The following is a 25884-nucleotide window of genomic DNA, read 5'->3' as shown; positions in this document are numbered from 1 at the left end:
ACTTTTGGGTTTTTTCTGGAGAAGGAAAAAAACAGTTTGCACAGAAGGGATGATATTTAGTTTAAGATCAGTTAAAGTGTACAAAAGGTGTAGGTTTCATTCACAGATCAATGTTTTTGGAGAGCTGCATTTAGTCTCACAGGAGAGGACTCTCCGCAGTTGAATGTTCAACCTCAGACACTATAAGGTTGAAAGACTCCATTGTTGATGGCATGCTTGCTGAAACTAAGTTTCAGCTTTCCCTCATGCCAGCAGCATCATTTTAAAAAGGGAAGTTATACATTTCGTTGGAAATATTTGCAGTAGAGGACAGCTTGTTTGTTTTAAGCCATTATAGGTTGTTCCTTATTTCAAAAAACTACTCACACTGAGGTTTACTTTGAGAAGAAATGAACACAAAGAGGGAATTTATTCCCCGATTACTTGCATTCAAATTTTCGCCAAGAGGGGCTCTGTTCACAGCCATTTAGACAAGACGCTAACGGTCTCAGTGTGCGTATTGGCACGCAAGTATTGTTTTATGACAGACTAGAAAAACTAGCCCTATTCTTTCACCCAAAACTTTTCAAAATTGACAAAAGTCACCCAAGAGACAACTCAAATGCATTTGATAATTTGTCAATTTATTGCATTCAAGGCATTTGTTGAAATATAGAGTAGCCTTAAAATATTGGCATCACTATGACATGTAATTGGTTTGATAATACACTGGTAGGGTATCAGACTATCTAAAATACGCATGGAAACAGAGGATAATGTGCTAATAGAAACCCTCCTCTGCTGTGCAAAGCATAGCACCAAACATAGTACAGTGAGAGCTACAATGTGATGGCCCACCACCAACAATCCATAAAGTGTAAAACCAGAGAAGAATGATACATCAACCAAGCTATCATAGATGATGGCACAACATTTCTACCAACATTGCTGCTTTTCGACTACACCACCTCTGATGAAATGAACAATTTCCAATCTTGTGTCCGTTTTGTCTGTGTTGGCGTTAAGCAAAATTGGTTGAGGTAATAACATGAAATTATGTCACAGTGAGAGGAAAAGCCTACAATACAAATGCAGATTTATGCTAACAATAGCAAATGTGAACCAGTTTCAAACAGCATCAAAAACTCCCAAAAGACCTATATTCGTGTGCAAAACAAGCATAAAATGTCCAGTGTTTTCCCCAAAAATAAAAAAAGTACAGCAACTGCACATAAACCTCAAGCACAAAAAAAAAAAAATAAAAAAAATTTGCAATGGCTTGTTACAAGTGCGATAATATACCCATTAAGTAGAAAAATAGGCCGTAAAGCTTTAGAAAAACACCGCTTACATTCACCGAGTTGAAATCGATTGTTTTGGCCACAAATGTATTTTATGGAAAGCAACAATAAGGCTATAAGATGAATGTCAAGGGGAATGCATGGCTAAATCCTCTTACTTAATAGCTTTTTTTTAAAACTGTATCTGCATGTGGTCATTGTATCATTTCCCTCTTGGGCCTCCTCCGTTCACTCAGGTGCAGGCTCAGGTGTAGGCTCAGGTGTTTCAGTCTTCACGTCCACATCCTCATCGCTGTCCAGGCCAGTGCGATTTATGATACGACGCATATTGAAAGGCACTTCCCCACGTCTTTAAAACAAACAAATACATAATGGAGCAAACAGTCAGGTGCTGCACAAGTACTTGATATAGAGAAGATGAGACGTACAGTATTAATGAATATATTTAAAAAAAATAAGATTATGCAGCCACAAAAGGCTTTATACAACTTTTTTTCTCCACATAAGCAGCTCCCAAAAGACCTATATTCGTGTGCAAAACAAGCATAAAATGTCCAGCGTTTTGTAGACAGGCCAAGACTTGTAAACAGACCTTTCAGCAACTTAATGCAGCTTCGTTTGAGTGACCTTCCCTGCCCTCTTTTTCACATCCCCAGCATGCAATGCGGGCTTTTCTATTTAACATTTGCAGTCTCAACTATTCTGAATGCAAACTCACAAAAGGGAATTAATATCAAAATTTCAAAAATGCTAAGGGAAGCGAAATTAACCATAACTCTGCACAGCACAAGCATAAATGGGGAAAGACGTTACATATGAATATATGCTGAAAGAATGGGAAAATCTGTTACAATTTAACATAATTCATTGCATGCATTATACCACACAGGAGATGCATTGGGGCTGAACTGCTGTAGCCTAAATGCCCAAAATGTAGCTCAGATAATGGGGATCTCACACATGCTGTGTGTTCCAAATCCCATAACAGACTATTTAGTGTGCCAGAAAGTACGTACTTTGTAAGGGCAGCTTATTTTATATGTACTAAATTTAATACAATTATTTATAAACGTATGTCAGAAACATTACAGAAAGTAATTACACCGGACCCCGAATATCTATGATTGGAGATGTAGCAATGCTCAAAAAGTGTAATAGCGGAAAGAAATTAATACTTTAAATAATGACCACAGCAAAAAAAAAAAAAAAAAAAAAAAAAAGTACGTTAATTAACTGGAAATCAAAAGAACCCACCTTCAATAAAACAATGATGAACTGATGCAAACTATTACACCCCAGAAAAAAATACACTGTGTTAAAGCGCAACCCATGACATTTTCCAGGATATGGGCAACCTTGTTAACAATCTACAAAAAAAATAGAGGGGGAGTTATCTCTGTAGAAAGATATATTTTTTTATGTGAACTGAACTTATGATGGAATATTGACATTAATGGCAAGTTGAGAGGATGCATGCATGTGCTGGGGCAATGGAATGAGTGAATGTTTTAATGATGAATGTATTGACACATAAAAAAAAAAGAATTCTCAAAAAAAAAAATGTTATAGGCGCCTCTACCTGAGCTTGCTCTTCAGAGAGCTGACTTCCCGGTTCATCATGTCTGCCGATTCAGCGGCCTCATCCACCTCCCTCTGCAGCTTTCTACGTTGGGCGTTGGATCGTGTCACCTCCTCCTCTGCCTCCTCTAGCTGACGCTTCAGCTGACGCATTCGGCCGTTAGTCTTCTCCGCCTGCAGAGACGGGGTTAATTTAGTGAGGAGAGCACCAATAGAGGAACAAGTGCCAAAGACAGTACAAGCACGTCAGCAAGGATTCGAGTCAGGAACAAACTACACAACAGGACTCCTCTGTCCTCCCTTCAACAATCTAAAAAGGGAGATTAGCGATGAGTTACCTGGTCTTTGTATTGGTCTGTGTTGCGCCTCTCGTCATCGACCTGTAGCAACACCTCTTTCAGCTTCTTCTCTGTGCGCCTGGTCAACCTGGAGGCCTGCTGGCGCTCCCTGAATTGAGTAGGAAAAGCAGTGAGGATGCAGTACAAAGCTTTTTTGATTAATTCACTATATATCAGTCTGTACTAAATCACGAGTACACGGACACAATTACTGAAACTTTTAGGACCCAGGTATTTTTTTTGTAACACCAAAAAAACAACTGACAACTGTTGTGGTCAGTAGAGAAACCAGTCAAAATAAAAATGGGATGATATTTCAAAGTGTCCATTGCACTGGCACTCACTTTGACTCTATGTCGAGCTGTTCCTCCAGCATAGCGATCTTGGCCTCCAGGGAGGTGATGGAGGATTTATACTTGGACTTGATGGCTCCCTCGAGCTCCTGCAGCTTCAGTTTCAGCTCCTTAGTCTGGCGATCCAGCTGGGAGCGAGCCCCCTCCAGCCGCAGGGAGCTGCTGCGTTCTTCAGCCAGCTCCGTGGTCAGCTGCTCGGTCTAAAGTCAGAAACATGCAAAGACATCAGTCACCCTGGGTATTCCTTTAAAAATCGCTAATCACGGTGTTGTTTCTTCGCTGCAACTCTCCAAGTCCAGCTGACAATAACTTCAGACATTTGCAAAGGATTTAATCCTGATTAAAAAAAAAGTGTATATGTTCAGGCGTGGTGTTATTACTGATGCTAGAAATAAAAGTAGGTATTTAGGAGCAGTGGGCTGCTGTGAAGCGCCAGAGGAGCAAATTGAAGATCGATCTGCCAACCTTGTGACAACAAGCTCTACCCCCCTCCGAGTGTAAAGACATTCCTTCCTTTAACACTGAACACTAAATGTTTTCTCCTACTCGCAAACAAAATGATCAGCTCATCTGCGATGCTGCGTGTCCGTACCTGCAGTGTGCTTCTCTTCATACGATCGTTGACCATCTCGGTGTTGAGCTGCTCTTCCTCCAGCTCCTCCTCCAGCTGGGTGATACGAGTGTCCAGCCTCCTCTTCTCATCTGCCAGCAGCAAACTGGAAACGAGTGAGGAAGAGGAGCGACAGTAAATAATTAGAGACAAATTTCCTTTGTTGCTGTGAAATTTGGATGCACATTTATCTATATTCTTGGGTGCATTTTACGTGTTTTTATTGAAATACTATGTTTTGGTTCATACTTCTTGGCGTTGGTGCTGCTAATCTCTTCCTGGAGCTCATCTCTCTCGCTCTGAACCTGTCTCTTGACTCTCTCGGCAGTGGCCAGCTCCTGCAGGAAGCAGAAGACAAATGTATACTTCAAAGCTTGATACTAAACAGTTGGAACAGTTACCTGGAAGCAATTTGAGCTAGTTAGACTCCATACAGTGGACAGCAAAAAACAAATTAAAACAATCACGTTCCACTGTACTGAATAAAGCCAGCATTCCAATGCCCACATTTATTTACTCAAGTGCCGATCGACCCGGTCACGGCTTTTTTCTGTCCTGGCCCCACAGTGGTGGAATGAACTCCCCACTGACGTCAGGACAGCAGAGTCGCTGCCCTACTTTCGGCGCAGGCTGAAAACTCACCTCTTCAAGAAGTACTACCCAGAGCCTTCCACCTAGCACTTATTGTATTCGTATTAGTTTGTTTCTGCACTGATGCTCTGGTTTATGCTCTTAGATGCATGTTAAAAAAAAAAAAAAAAGGAGATGCACTTATGACTTCTGGTGACTAGTAGTTCTCTTGAATACACTTATTGTAAGTCGCTTTGGATAAAAGCGTCCAACTGTAATGTAAAGTGTCTTTTGTGACAGGTTTCTTGTTATTCTATTTAATCCAAAAAGTGTTCCCCCCTCAGGAGGCAATAAAAACAACCTTGAATCTTGAAGCCAGTGCACTAACAAAGTTCTCATACGCTAACATTAAAGATGTTTGTTTATCCAGGTGTCCCATTATTACTTTCATACCTCCTGGAAGTGCAGGGCGTCTGTCTCCATGGCCTTGAGCTTCCTCTCTGTCTCCTTGGCTCCGTTGACAACTTCGTCTCTGGACAAACGCAGCTCTTCCAGCTCTCTCATTTGCTCTTTCATTAGAACCTAGAGAGTAGATATGCGGTTAGACACCAAGGCTCAAATTTGTTTTGTTTTCATTTGTCTTTGTCCGTTTATGTTAATTTCTCAGTTAAACTAGCGATTCAATTATGAGTTATGAGCAAAGCCAATCTCATTTTGGCAATTCGTTTGATTATGTGTGAGCGCATTGGAGGCCTATATCACCTGGAGTTTTTTCAGCTGTTTTAGGGCCTCATCACGGCCCTTGTTGGCAGCATCGATCTGGAGCTCGAGCTCTCCCAGGTCCAGCTCCAGTTTCTTCTTGGATGAGAGGGCCTGAGAACGCTGCTTGCGTTCATCTTCCAGCTCCACCTCCATCTCACGCACCTGAAGGACAGGAAAAATCATTTAGATTTTCGATTTAGTCAGTAAAACTATAACATTTTCTTGCAAGCAAACTTATGCAGAAATGTAATACAACCGTGCAACGCTTTGTGGGAAAAAGTCAGAGTATTGTTTCGTACCTGTTTAACCAGCTGTTTCCTCCTCTCCTCTCCCTGCTCGTCTCTGGCCTGCAGGTCTCGGTCAAACTGGGCCTTCATGGCCTGCATGTTGACCTCCAGACGCAGTTTGGCGTCCTCCGTGGCCTGCAGCTCGTCCTCCAGCTCCTCCAGCTGAACTCTCATCTCTTCCATCTGCTGGTCCATGGCACGCTTTGACCTCTCCAGCTCGTGAACCTGCAGACGAGGTTGCATTGTTAGTGTTTAGTGAAGAGGGTCAATGCTGCCAATGATTATGACCTCTTCAGCTTTGAAAAACACATTTCGATGGTTGACATTTTTAGCAAAAAATTCCAGCTCTCCGTGCACCAAAAGTTGACAAGTAGTGTTTTTTTCTCTTACACTCTTGCCAACATCATCCTTTGAGGAGACCAAGTCTTCCATCTCAGCTTTGAGCAGCTTATTGGTGCGGTCCAGCTCGTCTTTAAGGTCCGACATGGTCTCCAACTCGCGGGCCAGTGTCAGTGCTCGCGTTTCCTTCTCCCTGGCCTCAGCCTCGGCCTTGTCGCGCTCCTCTGCATACCGAGTAGAAATTGTTTTCTCTTCGGCCAGCATCTAGGGAGGAGACCAGGAGAGGCAGTTACAGCACACTGAAAACATTTTTTTTTTTTAACTAAACACTCTTGAATAAAGGTGACAGTTTGTGGTGACGTGAACAGTACATTCAAAACTATTTGAGAATAATGATCCCACGTTTTCTATATAATCTGATGACACTTATTGCGGTTGTATAATTATATCCGTTGCTTGAGTTTTGCTTTTTTGTCTGCAAAGTTTTATGCAGTCGTCTTAAACATCTCAACCTAACCCTTTCAACTGTCAAAAGAAAAATATGCAGCCTGTTGCTGAATTATTACTAGTTTTTGCTCTGTGCACAAAATACACTGTTGACATGATACCTGGTCAAACTTCCTCTGCTTCTTCTCCAGGCTGGAGACGATCTGCCTCAGGTGGTCCTGGTCCACTATGAGGTCATCCAGCTCCTGCTGTAAACGGGTTTTTGTCTTGTCCAGTTTGTCGTAAGCTGCCGCCTTCTCCTCCAGCTGCTGCATTACGCCTTCCAACTCCCTCTGTGATCGCTTGCGGCCCTCCTCTGCCCCCTCCAGGGACAAGGTCTCATTTTCCAGCTTCTTCTTCAAGTCTGCCAGCTGAAGACGTGAAAGAAAGGAGAGGGCAGGGCATTAGAAGGACAATAAGAAAAATATGTGAGAGTTTAGGGACACTGGACTCCTGATGAATGAATCAAGGCTACGGAAGGGAGGATGTCCTTCTCCATCACTGATTTGAGGCCAGTCTGAAATCAACTCTCTTGAACGATAAAGATCTGAGAACACAGTACAATTTCAAAAACTGCTGTTGAGTGCGATGTGTTTAAGTGCACAGATAAAGCGTGACACTGTGCACCGACCTGGGTCTGCAGAGCGGTGATCTGTTTCTCTACGATCTTCTTGCCCTCTTCCTCTTCCTCCAGCATCTCCCGCAGGTTGTTCTGTTCGTCCTCCAGCTGCCTCAGGCGGGTGGAGAGGGCGAGCTTCTGACGAGTCTCCTCTTGGAGCAACTCCTGGAGGTAAGAGAAGAAAAAAGGCAAAACATCAGAAAAAAAAACATGCTAAAAACCCCTTTAATAAAGTCAAGTTTTGTTTCTAGTTTTTTGCATGCATTTGTTCACATCATGGTAAATTTGCACTATTAAAAGTCATGCTGAATTAGCTCTTGACAGTTCCTGTTTGAAGAGTCATCATGAACATGCAGAAACTATCACTAGATTACACTAGAACAGTGAAGAAGACATAAGATCAAGGAGCGTCTTTTTTCTAGAATTTCTTAGTAGATTTACGGACATTGGGGCTATAAATATCCTTGGTAAGAGGGAGTCACACTGAATCTTAAAACGTTTGATGTGTGGGTGATGCAAACATGTTGCTAAGATGTGTGGTAGATACTGTGTTGCTTGTACGCAAATACTGCATGTCCATATACAGAAAACACGTGGGGCAAATAGATACTGTAGAGCTGCAAAAAGATTGTTTTCTCTAATCATGGCTTGGTCAATAAAAACAGTTCAAAACCCAAACATTGTATTTACAATGTTATGAAATAGAGAAAAGCAGCAAATCCTCACATTGGACAAGCTTGAACAGGAAAATATTTTAATTTTTGCTTAAAAAATGAAAAAGATTTATTAAAACAATTGCTTAATCGACTTCTTGTTTCAGACAACAGTGCATTTGACACAATAAACATGCATTTGTGTTTGTACCTGTGTATCCTGCAGCTGAGACTCGGTAGAAGAAAGGTCTTTGCTGGATTTGATGTTCTTGTTGTCTGCTTCACTCAGGAGGCTGTTGGCATTGTCTACCTCCAACTAGACGCCAGAAGGAAAGAAAATTAATAATGGACACAACATAATTAGCCACTCAACCCATACCAACAGAAATATCATCACAAACTATCCTCCTTTCCGCCACCTACTCTTCCTTTACTTGCCATTCACTCAGTTCTCCGCCCTTGAAATACTGTACCTGCATCTTGCCCATCTTCTCGGCCACATCCTGCCTGTGTCGTTCACTTTCGCTGAATTTGATCTGCAGTTCTTGGACCTGGGCTTCGGCCTTCTTGCGACGTTGTTCAGAGTCTCCTTTGCCTTGTGTCAGAGTCTGCATCTCGATCTGCAACTCGTTCCACTCGCTCTCCAGAGCATGCTTGGCTTTGTCCACAGACACCTTGTTCTGCAGGAGCAGCACACATGAAGCATGTGATTGTTGTTATTCAGATGTTTGTTAAGCATCCTTCTCTATTGACCACCCAGTTCATTCTTGCACCTGTTCTCCTGATTCCATCCCTACCAAACTGTTCAAATCTGTCTCTCATTGCTTTATAAAGAACATTGAAAATACTATTAAAAGCTCTGTGCAGAGTGGTCATTTATAATCTTCCTTTTCTGAACAAAATACTGTTAAATAAAAAAATTGGAGATAGAGATATACACATATACGACACATACCAATCTGGTTTCAGAGCCACATTATAACAGTGAAACAGCTCTAAGAGTATTCAATGGCCTTAAGATAAACAGTGACGCGCAGAGAACTTTGATTCTAGTATTGCTTGATCTCACTGCAGTCTTTAAAATGTTAGGTTTATCCCTAAGCAGTATTTTAACATTCTGCCTTTAAATGTAGAGTACTTTGAGTTCACCTGTAATGAAACGTGCTACATAAATAAGATTGCCATTACCCTCTTGGCCTGTTCCAGCTGTTCATTGAGCTCTTCAAATGCCTGGTTGTGTTTTTGTCTCATGTCAGCCATCTGCTGCTCGTGGATCTTGGCCTCTTCGTCCAGATTCTTCTTCAGATGGCTGACCTCCACCTCCCGCTTGGACCTGCAGAGACAGAATGAGGACGTGAATAAGAAACAATGAGAAGTGAGGAGAGAACAGAAGCGAAACAAATAAAATGTATAAATCTTTGCGCACTCATGTTGCCCTCAGAGTCTTCGATCTGTCCATCGAACACTTTTAAAACGCACTTCTGGCAGTAAGTCTACGTAGTTTTGACCATTACCTCAGCTCCTGCTGTGCTGCGGTGGAGTCCAAAGTGTCCTCCAGTTCAGTCTTGAGGGCCTCCAGCTCCTCTCCCAGGTCCCTGCGGTGTTTCTCAGCCTTGGCCCGCGCCTGCCTCTCCAGCTCCAGATCCTCCTGCAGCTCTGAGATCTGAGCCTCCAGCTCCCTGATCTTCTTCTGGGCCATGTTCTTGGCTGCAGCCTCCTCCTCGATCCTGAAGGTGAGATAGAGAGAAGTGATGAGATTGACAAACAGGTACTCCGTGTGTTAGTTCTCACTTCCAAGAACATTCACTGCACTAAAGCTTTAAGTAAAAAAAAAAAAAAAAAAAAAAAAAAAAAAGTTATTTATTTTTCTTGAACCTGGACAGTGCAGCGAGGAGTTCCTCCTCCTTCTTAGCCAGCTGAGCTCGGAGTTCATCAATCTGAGCCTGCAAGTCTCCCATATGGTCATTGAGCTCACTAGAGTCTCCCTCAAGTTTACGACGGTTCTTCTCCAACTCCTGACGCACCTTTTCCTCTTTTCTTAGACGATCTGTGTGCGAGAAGACAGAAACACAAATTTGACATTTACTTTTACTTGCAAAAGGTAAAAAAAAAAATAAAAATTTAAAAATACATTAAAAGGATTTAAAAAGTATGGACATGGAGGTGAAAGGAGAAAAAGAAACCGTCCATAAATTACTTTTCGTTCTCAATTTAATATAATAATAACACATCTGATTACAGGCTCTCACGACACCCAAACAATTGAGAGAAAAAATATATACATTTAATAATAGAAAATATACAGTAGCGACATGTAAATGAAGTAGACTGCCTCTGTGCTTTTTTTGGGAAATCAACCTCTGCAATGGGCTACATTAAGAGACCTCGATTGTGTTCACATATCTCTCATATTGTTTGGGCGAAGTGCTTTTTCCTCTCCATGGCTTCATAAAATGGGTGTGTGATGTTAGATATTTTTTTAAACAAATGAAATAAAAATTAATTTCAATCAACGCAAATAATTAAGAATCTTATATGAAACAACGGATACTTGCCCTCCAAATCTGTGATCATGGCTTCATGTTTATTCTTGAGTTTCTGCAGGCTCTTGGACTTCTCTTCCTCCTCAGTCAGGTTGGTGGTGAACTCGGAGATCCTCTCCTCCATCTGTTTCTTCTCCTGAGATTATAAAAATAAAAAAAAGAGAAAAAAGAAATGAGTCATTGCCCCAGGTGTAATGGTTGTGTTTATTTAGGCAGCATTTGTCTGGTGAATGCTGAATGTGTGGGCTACGTTAACATGTTGTACGAGACCTTGATGAGCTTGTTGTTCTGGTCGTCCAGCACCATGACATCCTCATCTAGCTTCTTCAGCTTGGCGTCCGTGGTGAGCTTCTCCATCTGAAGTTTCTGTCTGGCTGCTTCCTCCTCGTCCAGCTGCTGCTCCAGGTCCTGGATGAACAAAAAACAATTTGCAATATTGAAGCATTTTCACAGTCCCCCCCCCGACCCCCATCACATCTCACATTGTGTATCCCGCAGGACTCAACTGACCGTGATGTTCTGCTGCATCTTTTTTCTCTCGGTGTGCAGCTGGGTGGCCCTCTCTTCTTCCTCCTCCAGGCGAGACTCCAGGTCATGCAAGATCTCCTCCAGCTCCTGCTTCTTGGTGGACAGGCGGGATCTCATCTCCTCAGCCTCCGCACACAGCTCCGTCTCTGCCTGGAGCTGCTCTTGAAGAGCCAACTTCTCAGCATTCAGCTAGCAGCGGGGAGTGAAAGTGAGACTTGGATAATCACATCTCGGTGCTGCATCATTCTGAATAAAGAAGACTCGTGACTTAATGAAGATCCACTAATTAACTAAGCCACTTGAACATATTTAAAATAAGGCTGACCATAGCTTAAGCTCCCTCCAGTGTCTTCATGGAGACTCCTACCTGTTGCTGCTTAGACTCAAATTCTTGAAGCTGCTGCTGAGCCTGCTCTTGTCTCTCCCTCACTTTGTCCAGTTCCTCTTCTTTGGCCAGCATCTCCTCTTCCTGCCGAGTCACTTGCAGCAGAGGTTTCACCTGGAAGAAAAAAATAAAAAAATATTAGAGCATATGGAGATGTTTTTTAGGGTGGATGAAATGGCACTCTCCTGAGAAACTGAAGACGGTGAGCGGAAATCTTTATAAAAAGTGTAAAAATAATTAAAATAGCATTTTCTTAGTTACTATAAGTGCAACTACAGTACAATAAAAGGTGAGTCATCAATATATGCCTGATTTAGATGTCAATAGCTCACAAATTATGTCAAAGTATGTAGTCTAAAATCTACAAATCTATACCCAAAACTGAAGAATTCAGATTTGGATCCAAGTTGGAGCAGAGTTGCGGAAATGAGGGCTTGCAACTCGACTTGGGACATGTCTGCTAACAATCTTCTTTTAGATAGATGACGCGGTCCAGTGACGAGCAGCGTCATTAATCTCTTACCTTGGTGAAAAGCCTCCACCACTGCCAGTTCCTGAGTTTCAGGTAAGCAACACAGTTCCTCTGGATAACCTTCATGGCCGTCAGCTGCTGCTGTCTCTTGGTAAAGGCTCTGAAGTCAAAAACAATAACATATTTGCCATCTTGTCTAGAAATGTGTTCTGTTCCATTTATTCAGTCAACTATGCAAATATGTTTCTTGATCAAATATGTTCAGTGTTAATCCTTCATACTTGCGAGCCACATATCCTCTGCAGAAGGCCTGGAAGCTGATGATGACATCAGTGATCTTTATGTCCCTCTCCTCCTCCAGGTGAGCCAGAACTCCGGCTCTGAAGAACACTTTACTTTGACCGACGCGGAACAGGTTTGGGTCCAGCTCCAGAGCTTTGATCTGACATGAAGAAGACATGAAGAGACTCAGTGACGAGTCCCAAACCTTGAAATGGAGAACAATGAGCCATTTCTTTTCTGATTTATTGTTCTTACCATGAGCACACAGGCTTGCTTGCCATCCATAAAGCCCTTTGGGATGGCGTTTGGAGTGAGGATTTCATACCTGAGAGACAGACGAGCAGAATTAAATTACTCAAGTAGTTTGAAGGAGTTGTTTTTAGAATAAATGTGCCTATTTGTTTTTGTAGTCATAGGCACATTCGTTGTGGATGTACGTCTGTGAATCATCTCTTTTTTGGTCTTCATTTTTCATGTTTGTCCTACTTGATGAAGTTTAGACCAGGACTGGGTTTTTAATTGAGTGTGTAAAATATATAGTAAACATTTGTCAGGTACGGGTTGTGTTTGTCACCTTTGTCTGAACTCCTGGAAGACGACACGGTTGGGGAAGCCCTGTCTGCAGATGCGAATCCCCTCTAGGACTCCATTACACCTCAGCTGTTCCAGAACCAGGTGAGGCTCCAGTTTACCAGCCTGAAGAAGAAACAAAGCATCACTGTCTTTCTATTTTCAGACTATTATGTTTCATCAAACTGAAAAAATATTTTATGATTAGAAGTTTTTTTTCTCATCTAAATTGAGCGACTAATATACGTTGTACAAATCTGTGACATCGGGCTGCATCAACAAAACCATCTTGTCCAATACAGAATGTGTCAGGACTTTAATGAGAACTGGTGGATCCCCACATGTCAAGTGAAGCAGAAGACTTTTCCCCAGCATTGATCTCTAGTTCTTTTCTTCTTTGCTACAGTTGAATTGGCACCGGTATGCCAGCGCACATTGGTAGTTCATTATATTGAATGTTCCTTCACTTGTACCACGAGTGCTTGTTCTGTACCTTCTTCTCGTGGTTGGGGATGATGCAGCGGACGAAGTTCGGGTTGGTGTTCCTGAGTGTGGCCATGAGGTTACTCAGCTGCTCCTTGTACAGCTGGCCCACAGTGCGGAACATGCCCTTACGGGTTCTGGATGCTCCGTGAACTGAGTCAGACATTCCTGCCACCTTATCCAGGCCGACGATACGGTCCACTGCCAGGACACAAACAAGGTGGAAAACAAGGTTGTCAGTGTGTTTTATGACGCTGAAATGAAATCATCATTTCTCATAATGAAAACATATTTGTCACACTTCTTTCACATGTAGATAATAAAATACATTTTGACAACACCAGAAGGCACAAACACATATTTGAAAACCTACTTCTACTATTGGTGCATCTCAGTATTTATATATTACTGACAAATGAATTGAGGGTTATTTTAACGCGACAGATCCAAACTAGGTCTCGTCCAATGCACACTTGTGTAGAAAAATTTAAATTCACAAATGCACCAAGTTTGTTGGAAATGCCTAAGATGTTCCAGTCATGGACCTTCAACAGGCATCAAATGTTGCATCTCTAATAATTTCAGCATCAACAGTAGCGCACAGCAGTAAGCACTGCGTGATTTTGGATGAATCGAGTTACTTACTGTCTTTCCACAGCTCAGCAGTAAATTTCTCCGTAGACTGGTTGAACAAAGCGGCCACACACTCATTCAGAGGGTCCATGTTCTTCATCAGCCACGCGTCTGCTTTGTAGTCAACCTGCACCAGAGGAGACATGTTTAAAATAAAATACGGCAAAGTTGAGGTTACCAGATCCTCGTTACTTTGAGTTACTGAAGCTTGATGTCCCGTTTTAGTCTGAAGCACAGAACGTTTTTATGGCATTGACTTAATTTACAAATCAAATGTCTACGGTGTGTCACCAGCGGCCTTACTTTGTGTACTGAGAATTGAGCCAGAGAAATATGTTGCAGCCATCTAGTGGTTGAAAGCAACTACGAGAACAAGTACAATTTTCAGCTGCTATTACTTTACTTGAGTACTTTATACTAAGAGGGAAATAATGTACTTTTTACTCCAATACATATTTATATGACGGATGTAAATACTAGTTCAACTGCAGATTGAGATTGTTCAAATAAAAGTATATGATCACTTAATAAAATATAGTTCTTTCTTCTAGAACCAACAACCCAATAGGTTATAAAGTAGCTAAAATATGATCTCCCTCCACTAACTACAAAAATCAAAATACTAGTCATGTTAGTCCACCAATAATAATAAAACATCACTCTTTAACAAACCCAACAATATAAACTTTATCATCATTGACCTTTCCAGCATAGTGTATAATGCAGAAATCGGCGTCGTCCTTGAGTTTCTTGGGTTTCTGGAACTTGGGGTTTGTCCCCTGCTCCTGAACCACTTTCTCCACAAAGCTCTTGTCTGTGGCTTTAGGGAACCAGCACTCTTCATCCAGCAGAGCCAGGATGCCTGGAGGACCGGCCTGTGATAAACGGAGGAAGAAACAAACGCACGTCAAGTCAGTCTGCAGTTCAAATAATCACATGCCTCAGTTTGTGTTTAGTCAGTGACTTCTGCAGAAAAAGGCTCGTAACCTTCATCCCAAGTGTTACTTCCGGCGGAGAGAAGTACTGTCCGTGTTATCTGTACAAGTCTTGAGGAATAATAACTGGGAGACTTCTCACATGTTTTTCAATGAGGTCGATGCAGGGCTGCAGGTCGAGGCCGAAGTCGATGAAGCTCCACTCGATGCCCTCCCTCTGGTACTCCTCCTGCTCCAGGATGAACATGGTGTGGTTGAAGAGCTGCTGCAGCTTCTCATTGGTGTAGTTGATACACATCTGCTCAAATGAGTTCAACTGCAAGAGAGAATAAGAGAAAATATTACTCGAACGTCAGATAATTAAAAATCTGCAACTTTCGTCAGAAGCCCTCTACGCCTGGAGAGTGACGGGGCTGCAGACATCATAAGGTGTTACCTGCCGAGTCTTACAGGGACACTGTTAAATACCAACACAGGACAACCCCACAGGTCTGCCTGTTGCCCATTCATTTATATGAGGAATTTGGTATCGACTTCTGGTTGTGAATTAAACCCACATCTTTTAATCAAATTAAACTTTGACAGCACTCTATAGCATGCAGCATTAAACCGACTCCTGTATTGCTGACACAAACACACAGAGTGGCTGAGCCCCATCAGAGTGCTCTCTCTGATCACAGAACTAGACTTACAATGCATAACTATCAATCCGTCAAGCCCTGAACAGCTCACCTCAAAGATCTCAAATCCAGCAATATCAAGGATGCCAATGAAGGAGGCTCCCTGTCTTTTGGTCTTGTCCAGGGCCTTATTGATCCTCAAGACCAGCCAGCGGAACATCCTCTCATAAGAGGCTTTGGCCAGAGCCTCGATGGCAAACTCAGCCTGCTCCTGGGTCTGTGCCTTCTGGACATAGTCCCTGCCAACCTGCAAAAACAAACACTCCAATGTCATCCTGCAGTACTAAAGTCATAATCACAAAAATAAGCAGACAATTGACAAAATCTTTCATTTAATTTGGATGAAGAAACAAAAATTCACACCATTTTCAAACAAAAGAAAAAATGTCCCGACATTACATCCACAAAAAAGGTGGAAATTTGCATCAAGCAAAGACACAATCATGTTTTCATTGCCATGCAGACCTTGATTCTGGGAGACAGGATGGCTCGTGTGAAGTCGGTCACATTGATGCTCAGCAGGTGACACACTTTCTGGGCGGCTGGGGGTGAAACATGGGGGTCACATTGGAGGACGTGAAGGTGGATATTTGATGAATTGGGAAAGTTTGAGAAAATGCAACAGACAGGATGCGCAGAGGAAATGATGATAGTGGTGCGTCTGTGTAAATGAGCGTACCGGTGTCGTCGGGCATGGAGGCCTGGTCAGAGTGACGCTCCTTCTTGAAGCTCATGTTCCCCAACTGCAGCACGGCCGACACCACCTTCAGCAGACCTGACAGACAGACAGAAGAGGTCATTGTGTGCTGCAGAGGAAAGAATCGCATGATGAAGGTTATGTGCCACCGTACCACACGTTTGATGATCTCACCCTATCAAAAAAACAAAAACTCATTCTGTATATTAAGATATTTTAAAACAAACTTTAAAAGTTGACAGATAAGGCAAAACCTTTCATTCTGTTTTGCATTCAGGAATGTCACTGAAGTTGTTAGAAATAAACACAATCTTACTAGTATTTAAAACATCCACTTATATAAATAAGCTGCAGCAATTAGTTGATTAATCAATGGAAAATTAACCAGCGGCTTTTTGACGAGTAAAAATGCCGACATTTGCTGGTACCACATTCTCAAATGAGAGTGCGTGTTTCCTCGAGCTCCAACAAATGTGTCAAATGCATTTTCTTCCTCAAAAAAATAAAATCAGCTTAGCATAGGTTTTTCTTTTTATAAGTATTTCAAATTCTGCATTGTTTGCGTCCATGTTTACTAGCTTGCAGTCTTCTTCCCAGTCTTTGCTGGCACATTGCTGGAGCATTACAGCCATCTGTAGGTCAGTGGAAAGGTATGAAACCATTGACGGGAATGTGCATCGCGTCACCTTTGCGAGCGTGCGTGTGCACATATGCGTCCTTGTGCATGAGATAAACAAACCGGGCACCCACCAATACTCCACAGGGAACCTTGGATTGATAATGAAATAAATCCTTAGTCACAGCCCTATAAACAAGTTTGAAAAAAAAAAATATTAGGTACCAATTCTTTCCTCTTCTGGGACGCTCATGATCTGAAAGGCGTCCATGGTCTCAGTGAACATGTCCGTGTCCTGCTGGCCAGGTATCATCACGTTTCCATTGGACAGGAAACGGTACTTGCTGTAATCCTCCAGACACAACTCAGCTAGACAGTGAAAAAGGGGAGAGAACCATTTATGAACAATTGACCATTTTAAGCTGAGAGATATCTGGCCGTAAGTGTTTATATGTCTGGAATCCATACAACTTCAGCCCCATTGTATTACGACACTAATAACTGAACTGAGAAGCTCAGTTTTCAATATTGGTCGACTAAATCAGCTACTTCCCATGTATCTCTATAAGTTGCTTAATAAATGTACCGGCTCCTGAACAGGTTCAGTAAACATCAACAAACGTATCCCAGTTGGACAGATTCCCGTTGTAATAACATGTCTCACAGCGCAGCTTGTCCCCCGCTCCACTGAGCATGTAGTAAAAGATGTGGAAGCTCCTCTCGTCTTTAGCTTGTCGGACGGCCCGAGACTTCTCCAGCAGATCTAGTAACATTTCAGTCAAGGACAAACATGCAAACGCAGCAAGACAACAGCATCTTTAAATGTATAGAAGCAAAACTGGATCAACCCAAATGTTTTTAGTAATAATGAGATTCATTTCTAAACTTGTTTGGTAATATGCACTAAAGGACAATTAAACTGAGACTTAGAGGACCTAAGGTTGCTCTTGCAGCTGCACTTTTACCCCACCTGGTGGCCCTGTCTTGTAGAGGATTCACAAGTCTATCTTACTGGAATTTACTGACATTATCCGTCTAAAATGATGTCAAGGCTCTGTGCCCCTGGTTTCTATCACATATGGGTTGAGGGAAGCACCTAACAGGTTAATCCTGTAAGTAGCATATTTTTAAAAAGGATGCAAGTTTCAATGTTGGCTCCAACAATGTATCCGTTGACATCAAAGTTGATCCTGATGAATTTTCCCTGCAAAAGAAAACAAATTTAAATAAACTTTGATATGCAGTACTAAAACGAAAAACATTTTTTAAAAAAGGACCTATTTTCACAGTCAGCTTCTCTACATGAACACAAAATAATCTGCCAAAGTTTCAAAGATTTGTGCACATTTTGTCTGTGCCCTTCTCACTGGTTTGAAGTGGGCGGGGTGTTCAACTCAAACTTAATAATATCTAATGCTGTTTATTTGGATCGGTGCTTATTTGACATGAACGTTATGTTATTCAGAAAGCAATTAAGTTCTCAGGGGCTTCGATTCGTTTTCTTACAAATCTTGAAGAGTTGTCGTTCTTGACGGTCTTTGCGTTGCCGAAGGCCTCCAGGATGGGGTTTGCTTGCAGCAGCTGTTTCTCTAGTTCCCCCTGACGGAGAGGACACAGTGTCAGAAATTATAAACAACTTATTTATCATGAGCTGCAAATTAGTCAGACAAGCACAGCTTAAACAAACAAAAAAATAAATAAATAAATAAATAAATAAAACACACGCATTGACTTGGAGCCTGCAATGGCTTCTAAAAACAAACATTTCAGGCTGCGTTTTAAAAGCAACTACCTCAGGGGATGTTATCATTGCCCAATCAACCACCCACAAGCATATACTGAATCCTGCACATTGCAACACACATACCAGCAAGCCCACTCAATCAAAAAAAAATAAAATAAATACTCTTGTAAAACCATCCCTGTCCATGCAGGCACAAACAAGCCGGTTAGCCAAGATCACCCCAAACAACCTTCACAGATACAAACTACTGCATAATGGTGAAATCGGGACTGACTATATTGAGAATAAAAAAAGCTGTCGGCCAATACGGCTTTAAAACTAGAGGCACACAGACGAGGTGCATTTCAGAATATGGGACAAACCTCAGATAAGTTTACTGCTCAACTACTCTGCTGACGTCGAGCAGACATGTCTCTTTACCCTCTAAACCCACACCAGACTATTTATAGTGGATGGAAAACTTAGGTTTGCATTTTACAACAAACTTATGAGGAGCTATGATGATAACATTGATACCACTTTCATATCCGTATGCTAAATATGAAGCTAAAGCCAACAGCTAGTTAGCTTAGCATAAAGACTGAAACCAGGGGAGAATTGCTAGCCTGCTTCTGTCCAACAATAATGGCACAAAACCCAAAGTGTTAAATGTCAAATTGGGTTTTAAGGGGCTAGCTGTTTCCTACATTTCCAGGCAGTATGCTAAGCAGCTGCAAAAATGTCCCATGTACCTGCCTAGGGACGGGAAACAACAATTTGCATAAACCTGGTACATTACATAATAGGTAAAGGTTCTTTGTGTAATGTCCATGTCTAAAAAGGAATAGTTTGTTTCTTTATTTAGAGTGCAATGGGCTATATTCAAGTAATATTTTAATGCATTTCCTCCAAAACCCAGACAAAACAACGTTTCCCGTTAGTAGAGAAGTGCATAAGGAGTCAGACACCATGCGTATGGAGTCAGAGAGATTAACTCACATGTGATAAAACTGCATTGCCCTGGAGAAGAGGTGAAAAAAGGACAGAGTTCAACACATTTCATACCAACTTCAGCACACGCATTACATATCTGCAGAGGAAACCTGGTGTCACCTGCTGCACCACGAAGTAGTGATACGTCTAACATTTCTTGTGAAAACCTGTGAAACAACCTCCATATTAAGAGTACAAGCAGACACATTCATTCCGTTTCACTTTTACTCCGAGGTGGTGAGGCAGGCACGTCGAGGCCTGAAAGAGGAATGCACAGTCGTCGCCATCAGGTAGACTGATTCATAGAGATGGACCCACATGGATATCAGGGGAAGAACAGGGAGGAGAGGAAAGATAAAGGGGGTTTCCATCCAGATCCTTCTGAATCTTCAGACGAACCATCAGGACAGAGTCAGGAAGAGGGAACGAAAAAGAAAAACAGTTACGTTTTTACTGACCTGCTCTTTCTTGGACTTGAAAGATGAGGCAACGTGGGCGAGATACTGAATGACTTTCTTGGTATTTTCTGTTTTCCCTGCTCCCGATTCCCCACTGTAGAGACAGAAAGATGTAGACAGAATATGCATCAGAGAAGTCAGCACACTGAACATTATGATCAGGCATTAAAAGAGACGCATTACACAAGAACAAAGACATGGTTTGCAATAAAAACTATTTATTTTCCTCATAGCCGATATAAATACAAAACAAGAAAACTGCTTCCAAGGTCAGAAACGAACTTCGAACATATTTCTTTTACCAAACACGGGTGAGAAAATCAGCAAGTCCTCATAAAACACTGATAACTTTAACATCTACAATTCAATGACAACTTGGCAAGTGTAATCTGCTGATAATCATGTGATAAAAAGTCACTAAATTAAGCTAAAGGTGAGATTGTTTTGTTCGGGTCTTGAAGGAAAACTAAATTCAAGCTTGATCCTACAACCAACAGGCATCTGTAGGAATCGGTGCAAAAAAGGAATCAAGGAAAAAAAAAAAGCTGTTCACTTTTCTAAACAAAGCTGTTGTGAAGATGCCAAGAGGACAGAGTGACTTACGTGCAGAGGATGGACTGGTCCTCACGATCTGAGAGGAAGAGACGGAGGAAAAGTCATGACATCACAGACAAAACACAGGCAGCTGAAGTGACGCCCAGTAATAATACAACATGCGATTGTTTAACTCTTCAGTTTCTGTGGCATGTCAGCCATGTTGGGTTGATTAATACACTGATGAATAGATTCCCTGGATCCAGCTACTCTAATGTGAGGATTTGTTTTTGTTGTTTACATCATTGTGAATTAAAAATCTGAGTTTTCACCCGATGGTCAAAGAGGCACCCTGGGGCTTATTTGTATTGTAGCTGACACTGTTTTCTCTTAAACTCCGTTACCCTGCATCATGCTCCTGTAGGCCGTGTCTGTGATGGCGTAGATGTGAGGGGGCATCTCGTGTCTCTTCTTGCCCTTGTACATGTTCACTATGTCCTCGGAGTAGATGGGCAGGTACTTGTACGGGTTGACCACCACACAGAAGAGACCAGAGTACGTCTGGGTAACACAGAAGTTAGTTAGTGTGAGAGAGGAGTGTGAATGCAACCACTTAAATAAACATCTGCCACTACGAGGAGACCCGTTGCATGAGAATATATACAAACATGCGTGTCCACCCAAACTCACATAGATGAGCCCAGAGTAGTATCTCTCCTTGAGGTTGTGCAGCACCGAGGCCTCGTTCAGGCAGGTGAGCTCCGCCATGTCCTCCGCCTTGCTGAACTTGGGTGGGTTCATCTTCTGGATGTCATCCTTGTTTATCTTCACCTGAGATTTTCAGAGACAAGACAGCTGTCAGAAGGACGACCTAAACCAGACCACGACTGCGGAAACACGTTTGTTAAAAGTACATTTTGACATCGATGGTGAAATGAAAATGCTGGCTCTTTGCTGGTCGTCAACAACTTAAAAGAAACAGACAAACAAATTTAGAGTCTCAAATAGAAATTCTCCACTTTCACCTTCTTGCCAGAGTCGGTCAGCTCCACCATGCACTCCTCTCCCTGCTCCTCCTTGACAGAGCCGGGCTCGAAGCCCAGCTTCTCAGAGGGGACCCACACCAGCTTCTTGGTGGCCCAGTCGGCCTGGGCCAGAGGGGCGCTCCCCCCACTGCGGTCCCCATACAGGAACTTGTCTGCATCCGTCATGGTAGCTTTAGGACAGAGCAAGAGAACATTTTAAACCAACATGAAGCCACCTGACCTTGGGAAGGGAGCTGGAATAAAAAAAAATAAAAAAATAAAAATAAATGTATTTTGTTGCAGACAAACACTCCATCATGGAGAGGAGGCCCGCCCTCTCTCCACTCATATTCTGTAATTTCTCTACTTTTGAAATCAGATAAAAACAAAAATGCCGCAAAACGTAGTAACAAAAAATGTATATCTATTTTTATATACAATTGGAATAGCTAATATCTAAACTTCTCTATAGTGCTGACGTTGTATTGTACTCAATATTGAGAACATTTTGCCTCACCTCAAATGACATCCGGGTAGACAGAAGAACTTTTCAATGTCACACGCAACAATGTACAAAGCAAGAAGTGAAGTAAAGCACACCGTCTTTAAACCACAAAGGCTGCTTGTCATGCGACTAAAACCGCCACTCATCATGTGTCATTCAACGTCTGAGTTGAGTCTAGCACTAGAATGACTTCAGGCTTTCACTATAACTTACCAAACACATTTTAACTGGTGTGTGTGTGTGAGAGAGCAGACGTGAACTCTTCAAGGCCATGAAATGCTCTGTCAGAAGGTAACAAGAGGAATAGCACAGGTTTGGGCACATTACAACCACCGCAGCTGTCGTTTCACATTTCACTGTATTATTAGACAATGCAACGTCTATACCTATGACTTATAACCCTAACTGTGCATGAATACAGACAAATGTAGGGAGGATGGTAAACAGTCACTGTAGCATTCCAAATGTTTAGTTCAAACAAACTTGTTTAGTTTCCTTGCCGGTTTATTCATGACCCGAATCTCAACACAGTCCACATAACAATTAGTAACTCATTACTGATCTCTACAGTGAGACACCCGCTGTCCACATTTCTACCTGTCTGACCCACATTCCTTCCTCACCAGCTCATTAAAACACAGAATTCCACACATTCCCGACTCCTTCTCCCACTCCTCATTATCCACAACCCTCTCTAGAGCCACAGGTAATAAATGTGCAGATATTACATATTCGGCATCAGGAGAGCGAGGCTGGCTCTGAGCATTTAAAGCCTCTAGCAGTGAGAGTTATGTAAAAGTGCTGGTGGAGGTCGGCGGAGCGATGCACTGCAGTCAAGAGCGACAAGGGAGGAATGTCATGAGCAAGTCTGGACAAAGACGGAAATGTTATTCTTCACCAACCACACCCTGAATAAGACTCACAAAAAAAAGGAAGATACCATCAAAAAGATAAAGTCCATTACCTCCATTCTGCCTTCACCAACTAGTTGAACAGATTTCGTATTTATGAGCTCGTCCCCTTGCATCATCTCATTTTCAAGAGGGTCCGACCAAATCTTTTAACCTGTACACCCTCTATCCTTGACCCCTTCACAACAACTATTCCCAAAGGAAGTGACTGCAAGTTAAAACCAAGTAAAGACTTCTCTTCTCAATCAAAAGGTGATATTATTTATACAAATAGAAATGTTATATATGAATGTTTGTACAGCAGGTAGAGGATGGATGATGACAGAAACAGCTGAGCGTGTGAGTTTATAGATCGAGGGATAAAGGGATCAGTGCGCAGGGTGTCATTCGTGTCTCTCTTAAGTTCATTAAGTGCTCAGACTCTTGAACATCAGTGGGGGAGGAGGACGAGGAACGCAGTCGCATTTCTGGTTCTTTCACGCAGCACCAAAATCAAAACTGCAGCAGAGCTCAAACAAAACTAAGCGCATTCACATATTTACAGCAACTATACCGGGTCCTGAATGCACCATCAATACTGAAAAACCATTAACGCAAATAACCCACGCAGAGGACTTGTGACATTCACATGCATGTGGCTTCACTGCTAAAGCTATCCATGGGCTAACTTCCTCAGGAAGTTACACAAACTCTGCCTCTGCACAGTCTGACACTATGTGGTTCAATATGACGAGACAAACCGCTTCAATCTTCACGCCCACCCTTCTGTATCGATTGTCGTCATTCAGAGTATCCACTACAACCCAAAAAGCTCAGGATGAGGAAGTTAATCTTAGTGTCTGACTGTCTGACTGGGAGGGTTTCATGTAAAGACAATCGAAACTACGTCTGGAGACAGAATCACCTAGTTAACCTCAGCACTCCAATTGTCTGCGTAAGCCTGTTTAATCCGCCTCTCCTGTGTTCTTATCGTGCACGTCTGCAACAGCGTCTCCAGACTCCTGCTCTCTCCTGTTCTTGGCTGCCAGTCAAACCACACTTTATCCGGGCTTCCGTGGCACTTACCCAACGGAGAGAGCACGAGCCCAGGCCATCTGCAGCTGGTACCAAGGCCTGTGGGGTGACAATGTTGTGGCACTGACACATTAGGGATTAGTCAAAGTGAACGACGAGATGATTTTGAGGTGGATTGGTAGATAGAAGCTCTGTGTGCACGCTGAAGAAAAAAAAAAGGAATGTTGAGGAATGAGGAATTGTGGTAGAGCCGTCTCATTTCCGGGCTGAACCAAAAGAGGAAGACTACATTTTGCAAACTGTTTTTTTACAGCAAGTCATGAGTAGAAACATGCCCCTAGCTAGAGCCATCTTGTCAGACATAACTCCTCCTCCTCATCAACACAAAGCCAAGTCCTCTTTTGTGACTGCATGTCAATTTTGTATCCCGAGGCGGAGACACACAGCGGCAGCAGCAGGGTGTGTGCAGTTAGTTTTGTGAAAGATCATCTCAGGGCTCACCTGACAAACAAAAGTGTACTGCAGGACCCAAACTAGGTCAATATGACAGATGCAAGTCAACACAGAATACATGAGATCAAAACAGGAATTTTCATAAAACATCCTGGTTTTCCCTGTCAAGTTGGATTGCATCACTGTTCATATGATTATCATTATTTCCTGGTAAAATAATTAAATTAAACATGCTACCAGTCCTACAATTTAAGATTAAAAAGGTGTGTTTATACAGGTAAAATAAACCCAACAGCATTCATTTCACCTTTACTTTACAATTAAACCAGGTTTAGCCACCTGTTGGATTGGAAAGTGATATTTATGTACCTTGTATATTCCTTATGAAAACATTACTATTTGATGTTACTGGTCATACTGGTGGTTGTTTGTCTTGTGAGCATCATAAAGAGAAGTGACTGTCAGCTGTGGGTTCATGTCACAGCAGCCTTGACTCAGCAAAAGCACCATAGAAAGGTTTAAATAGCCCATCGCATAACATAATACAAATAAATCAATATTCGGAGACAACCAGGTGATAACTGAGCATGCTCGGGTTTAAATGGCTCCTCTGTGTCGCCTGATGAAAACACCTGGGCAGATTTGAAACAAAAAACATATTTCTACTCGTTTCCCTTGAACTAAAAACTATCTAAACTAAATTTATGCTGCTCAAAATGTTAGTGCACACAAGAACGCCCATTGCTGAAGAATACACAGTTAATACCACTCAGCTGTCCGTAATATTAACAATAATGAGAACACACCTGATTTTCAATGGCAGGCACTGTGCGTGAGCTCCGGTCGTCTGTTCCTGTCCGTGTTTGCAGCAGCAAAGTCCCTTTGAAAGACACTTTGTCCACTAAACAAGAAGCCTGGTCTCTGTCTTCCGCCGCGTCTCGACGCTCTCATGTGGTCCAGCTGCTCAGGCGTGGCTCTGCGATGATAGACCGTCTGCACCTTTAATCCGCCCAGGTTTATTTGCAGGTAAATTAAAACGCCCCGCCCCCCGCGGTCTGTGGTGCGTTCAAGAGCTCCACATGAAAACCTGGAGGTATGAGTTGTCGCTACAAAGTGCCTCCGAATCAAAAAGTTGATGCATTGTTTTCTCGGTGCAGATGCTACTTTACGTCAGCTCGAGATGGGGCAAGTTGTGCATTTGTGATTCATTCATTTGGATACATTTATGGAATAGAAAAACTATTCTCATCACTTCGTTAGATGTAGTGGTCAACTAATGCTTTAAGAAGCTACAATTTTGGTAATTGGTTAATCATTTCAGTCATTTATCAATCAAAAATGACATTCTTTGTTTACATCTTGGTTTTGGAGGTTTGGTTGAATCAAACAAGCAATCTGAAGACTCAACTCTCGGAACGTGCAAAAGACATTTTTTAGTAAATGACTAATTGATTAATAACAAATAAAAACTGATTCAACTAGTAATTAGGTGCAGCACTATTCTGAATAAATATATATGCATATAGCTTTTCAAATATTTCTCATTATAATATTTTTGCTCTCAGATAT

The 25884-nt window shown here is 42.1% G+C and overlaps 1 protein-coding gene across 3 annotated transcripts; it reads right to left on the bottom strand.

Annotated features, from left to right (window-relative positions):
* Positions 1–602: 602 nt before the first annotated feature.
* LOC142948327 (myosin-9-like) lies at positions 603–25321 on the bottom strand. Of its 3 annotated transcripts, none has more exons than XM_076090288.1 (43): positions 25122–25321; positions 21433–21623; positions 21098–21238; positions 20812–20968; positions 20477–20504; positions 19874–19967; positions 19422–19442; positions 18206–18298; positions 17840–17903; positions 17364–17462; positions 16925–17068; positions 16066–16161; positions 15852–15928; positions 15439–15633; positions 14849–15022; positions 14473–14646; positions 13784–13898; positions 13149–13339; positions 12660–12781; positions 12341–12410; positions 12085–12245; positions 11855–11963; positions 11314–11445; positions 10929–11135; positions 10689–10826; positions 10431–10554; positions 9751–9922; positions 9390–9602; positions 9064–9208; positions 8349–8555; positions 8087–8191; positions 7235–7387; positions 6726–6974; positions 6169–6381; positions 5791–6003; positions 5492–5653; positions 5183–5311; positions 4409–4497; positions 4142–4265; positions 3541–3749; positions 3197–3305; positions 2860–3032; positions 603–1629 (listed from the first exon to the last, which is right to left on the bottom strand). In XM_076090288.1, exons 2-43 carry the CDS (start codon positions 21616–21618, stop codon positions 1509–1511), a joined length of 5898 nt encoding a protein of 1965 aa, XP_075946403.1. In that variant the 5' UTR covers positions 21619–21623; positions 25122–25321; the 3' UTR covers positions 603–1508. The 3 variants fall into 3 exon arrangements, with proteins under 3 accessions (XP_075946403.1, XP_075946404.1, XP_075946405.1); XM_076090289.1 differs by lacking the exon at positions 25122–25321 and adding an exon at positions 23914–24141; XM_076090290.1 differs by lacking the exon at positions 25122–25321 and adding an exon at positions 22151–23075.
* Positions 25322–25884: the final 563 nt, after the last annotated feature.

The sequence above is a fragment of the Anarhichas minor genome, unplaced genomic scaffold, assembly GCF_050575085.1.
Source record: "Anarhichas minor isolate MPS153535 unplaced genomic scaffold, ASM5057508v1 ptg000012l, whole genome shotgun sequence".
Taxonomy (NCBI): domain Eukaryota; kingdom Metazoa; phylum Chordata; class Actinopteri; order Perciformes; family Anarhichadidae; genus Anarhichas; species Anarhichas minor.
The sequence above is the reverse complement of the archived record's forward strand: the minus strand, read 5'-3'. Positions and strand labels throughout refer to the sequence as shown.

What these genes read in the sequence shown, in the direction of transcription:
- LOC142948327 (XM_076090288.1), bottom strand. Translation starts at nt 21,618, where the DNA reads ATGACGGATGCAGACAAGTTCCTGTATGGGGACCGCAGTGGGGGGAGC. An exon ending in CATGATCACAGATTTGGAGG is followed by an intron (nt 9,923 to 10,430) that starts GCAAGTATCCGT and finishes TCTCGCACACAG; the next exon opens with ATCGTCTAAGAAAAGAGGAA. An exon ending in AGCAGCACCAACGCCAAGAA is followed by an intron (nt 4,266 to 4,408) that starts GTATGAACCAAA and finishes ACTCGTTTCCAG; the next exon opens with TTTGCTGCTGGCAGATGAGA.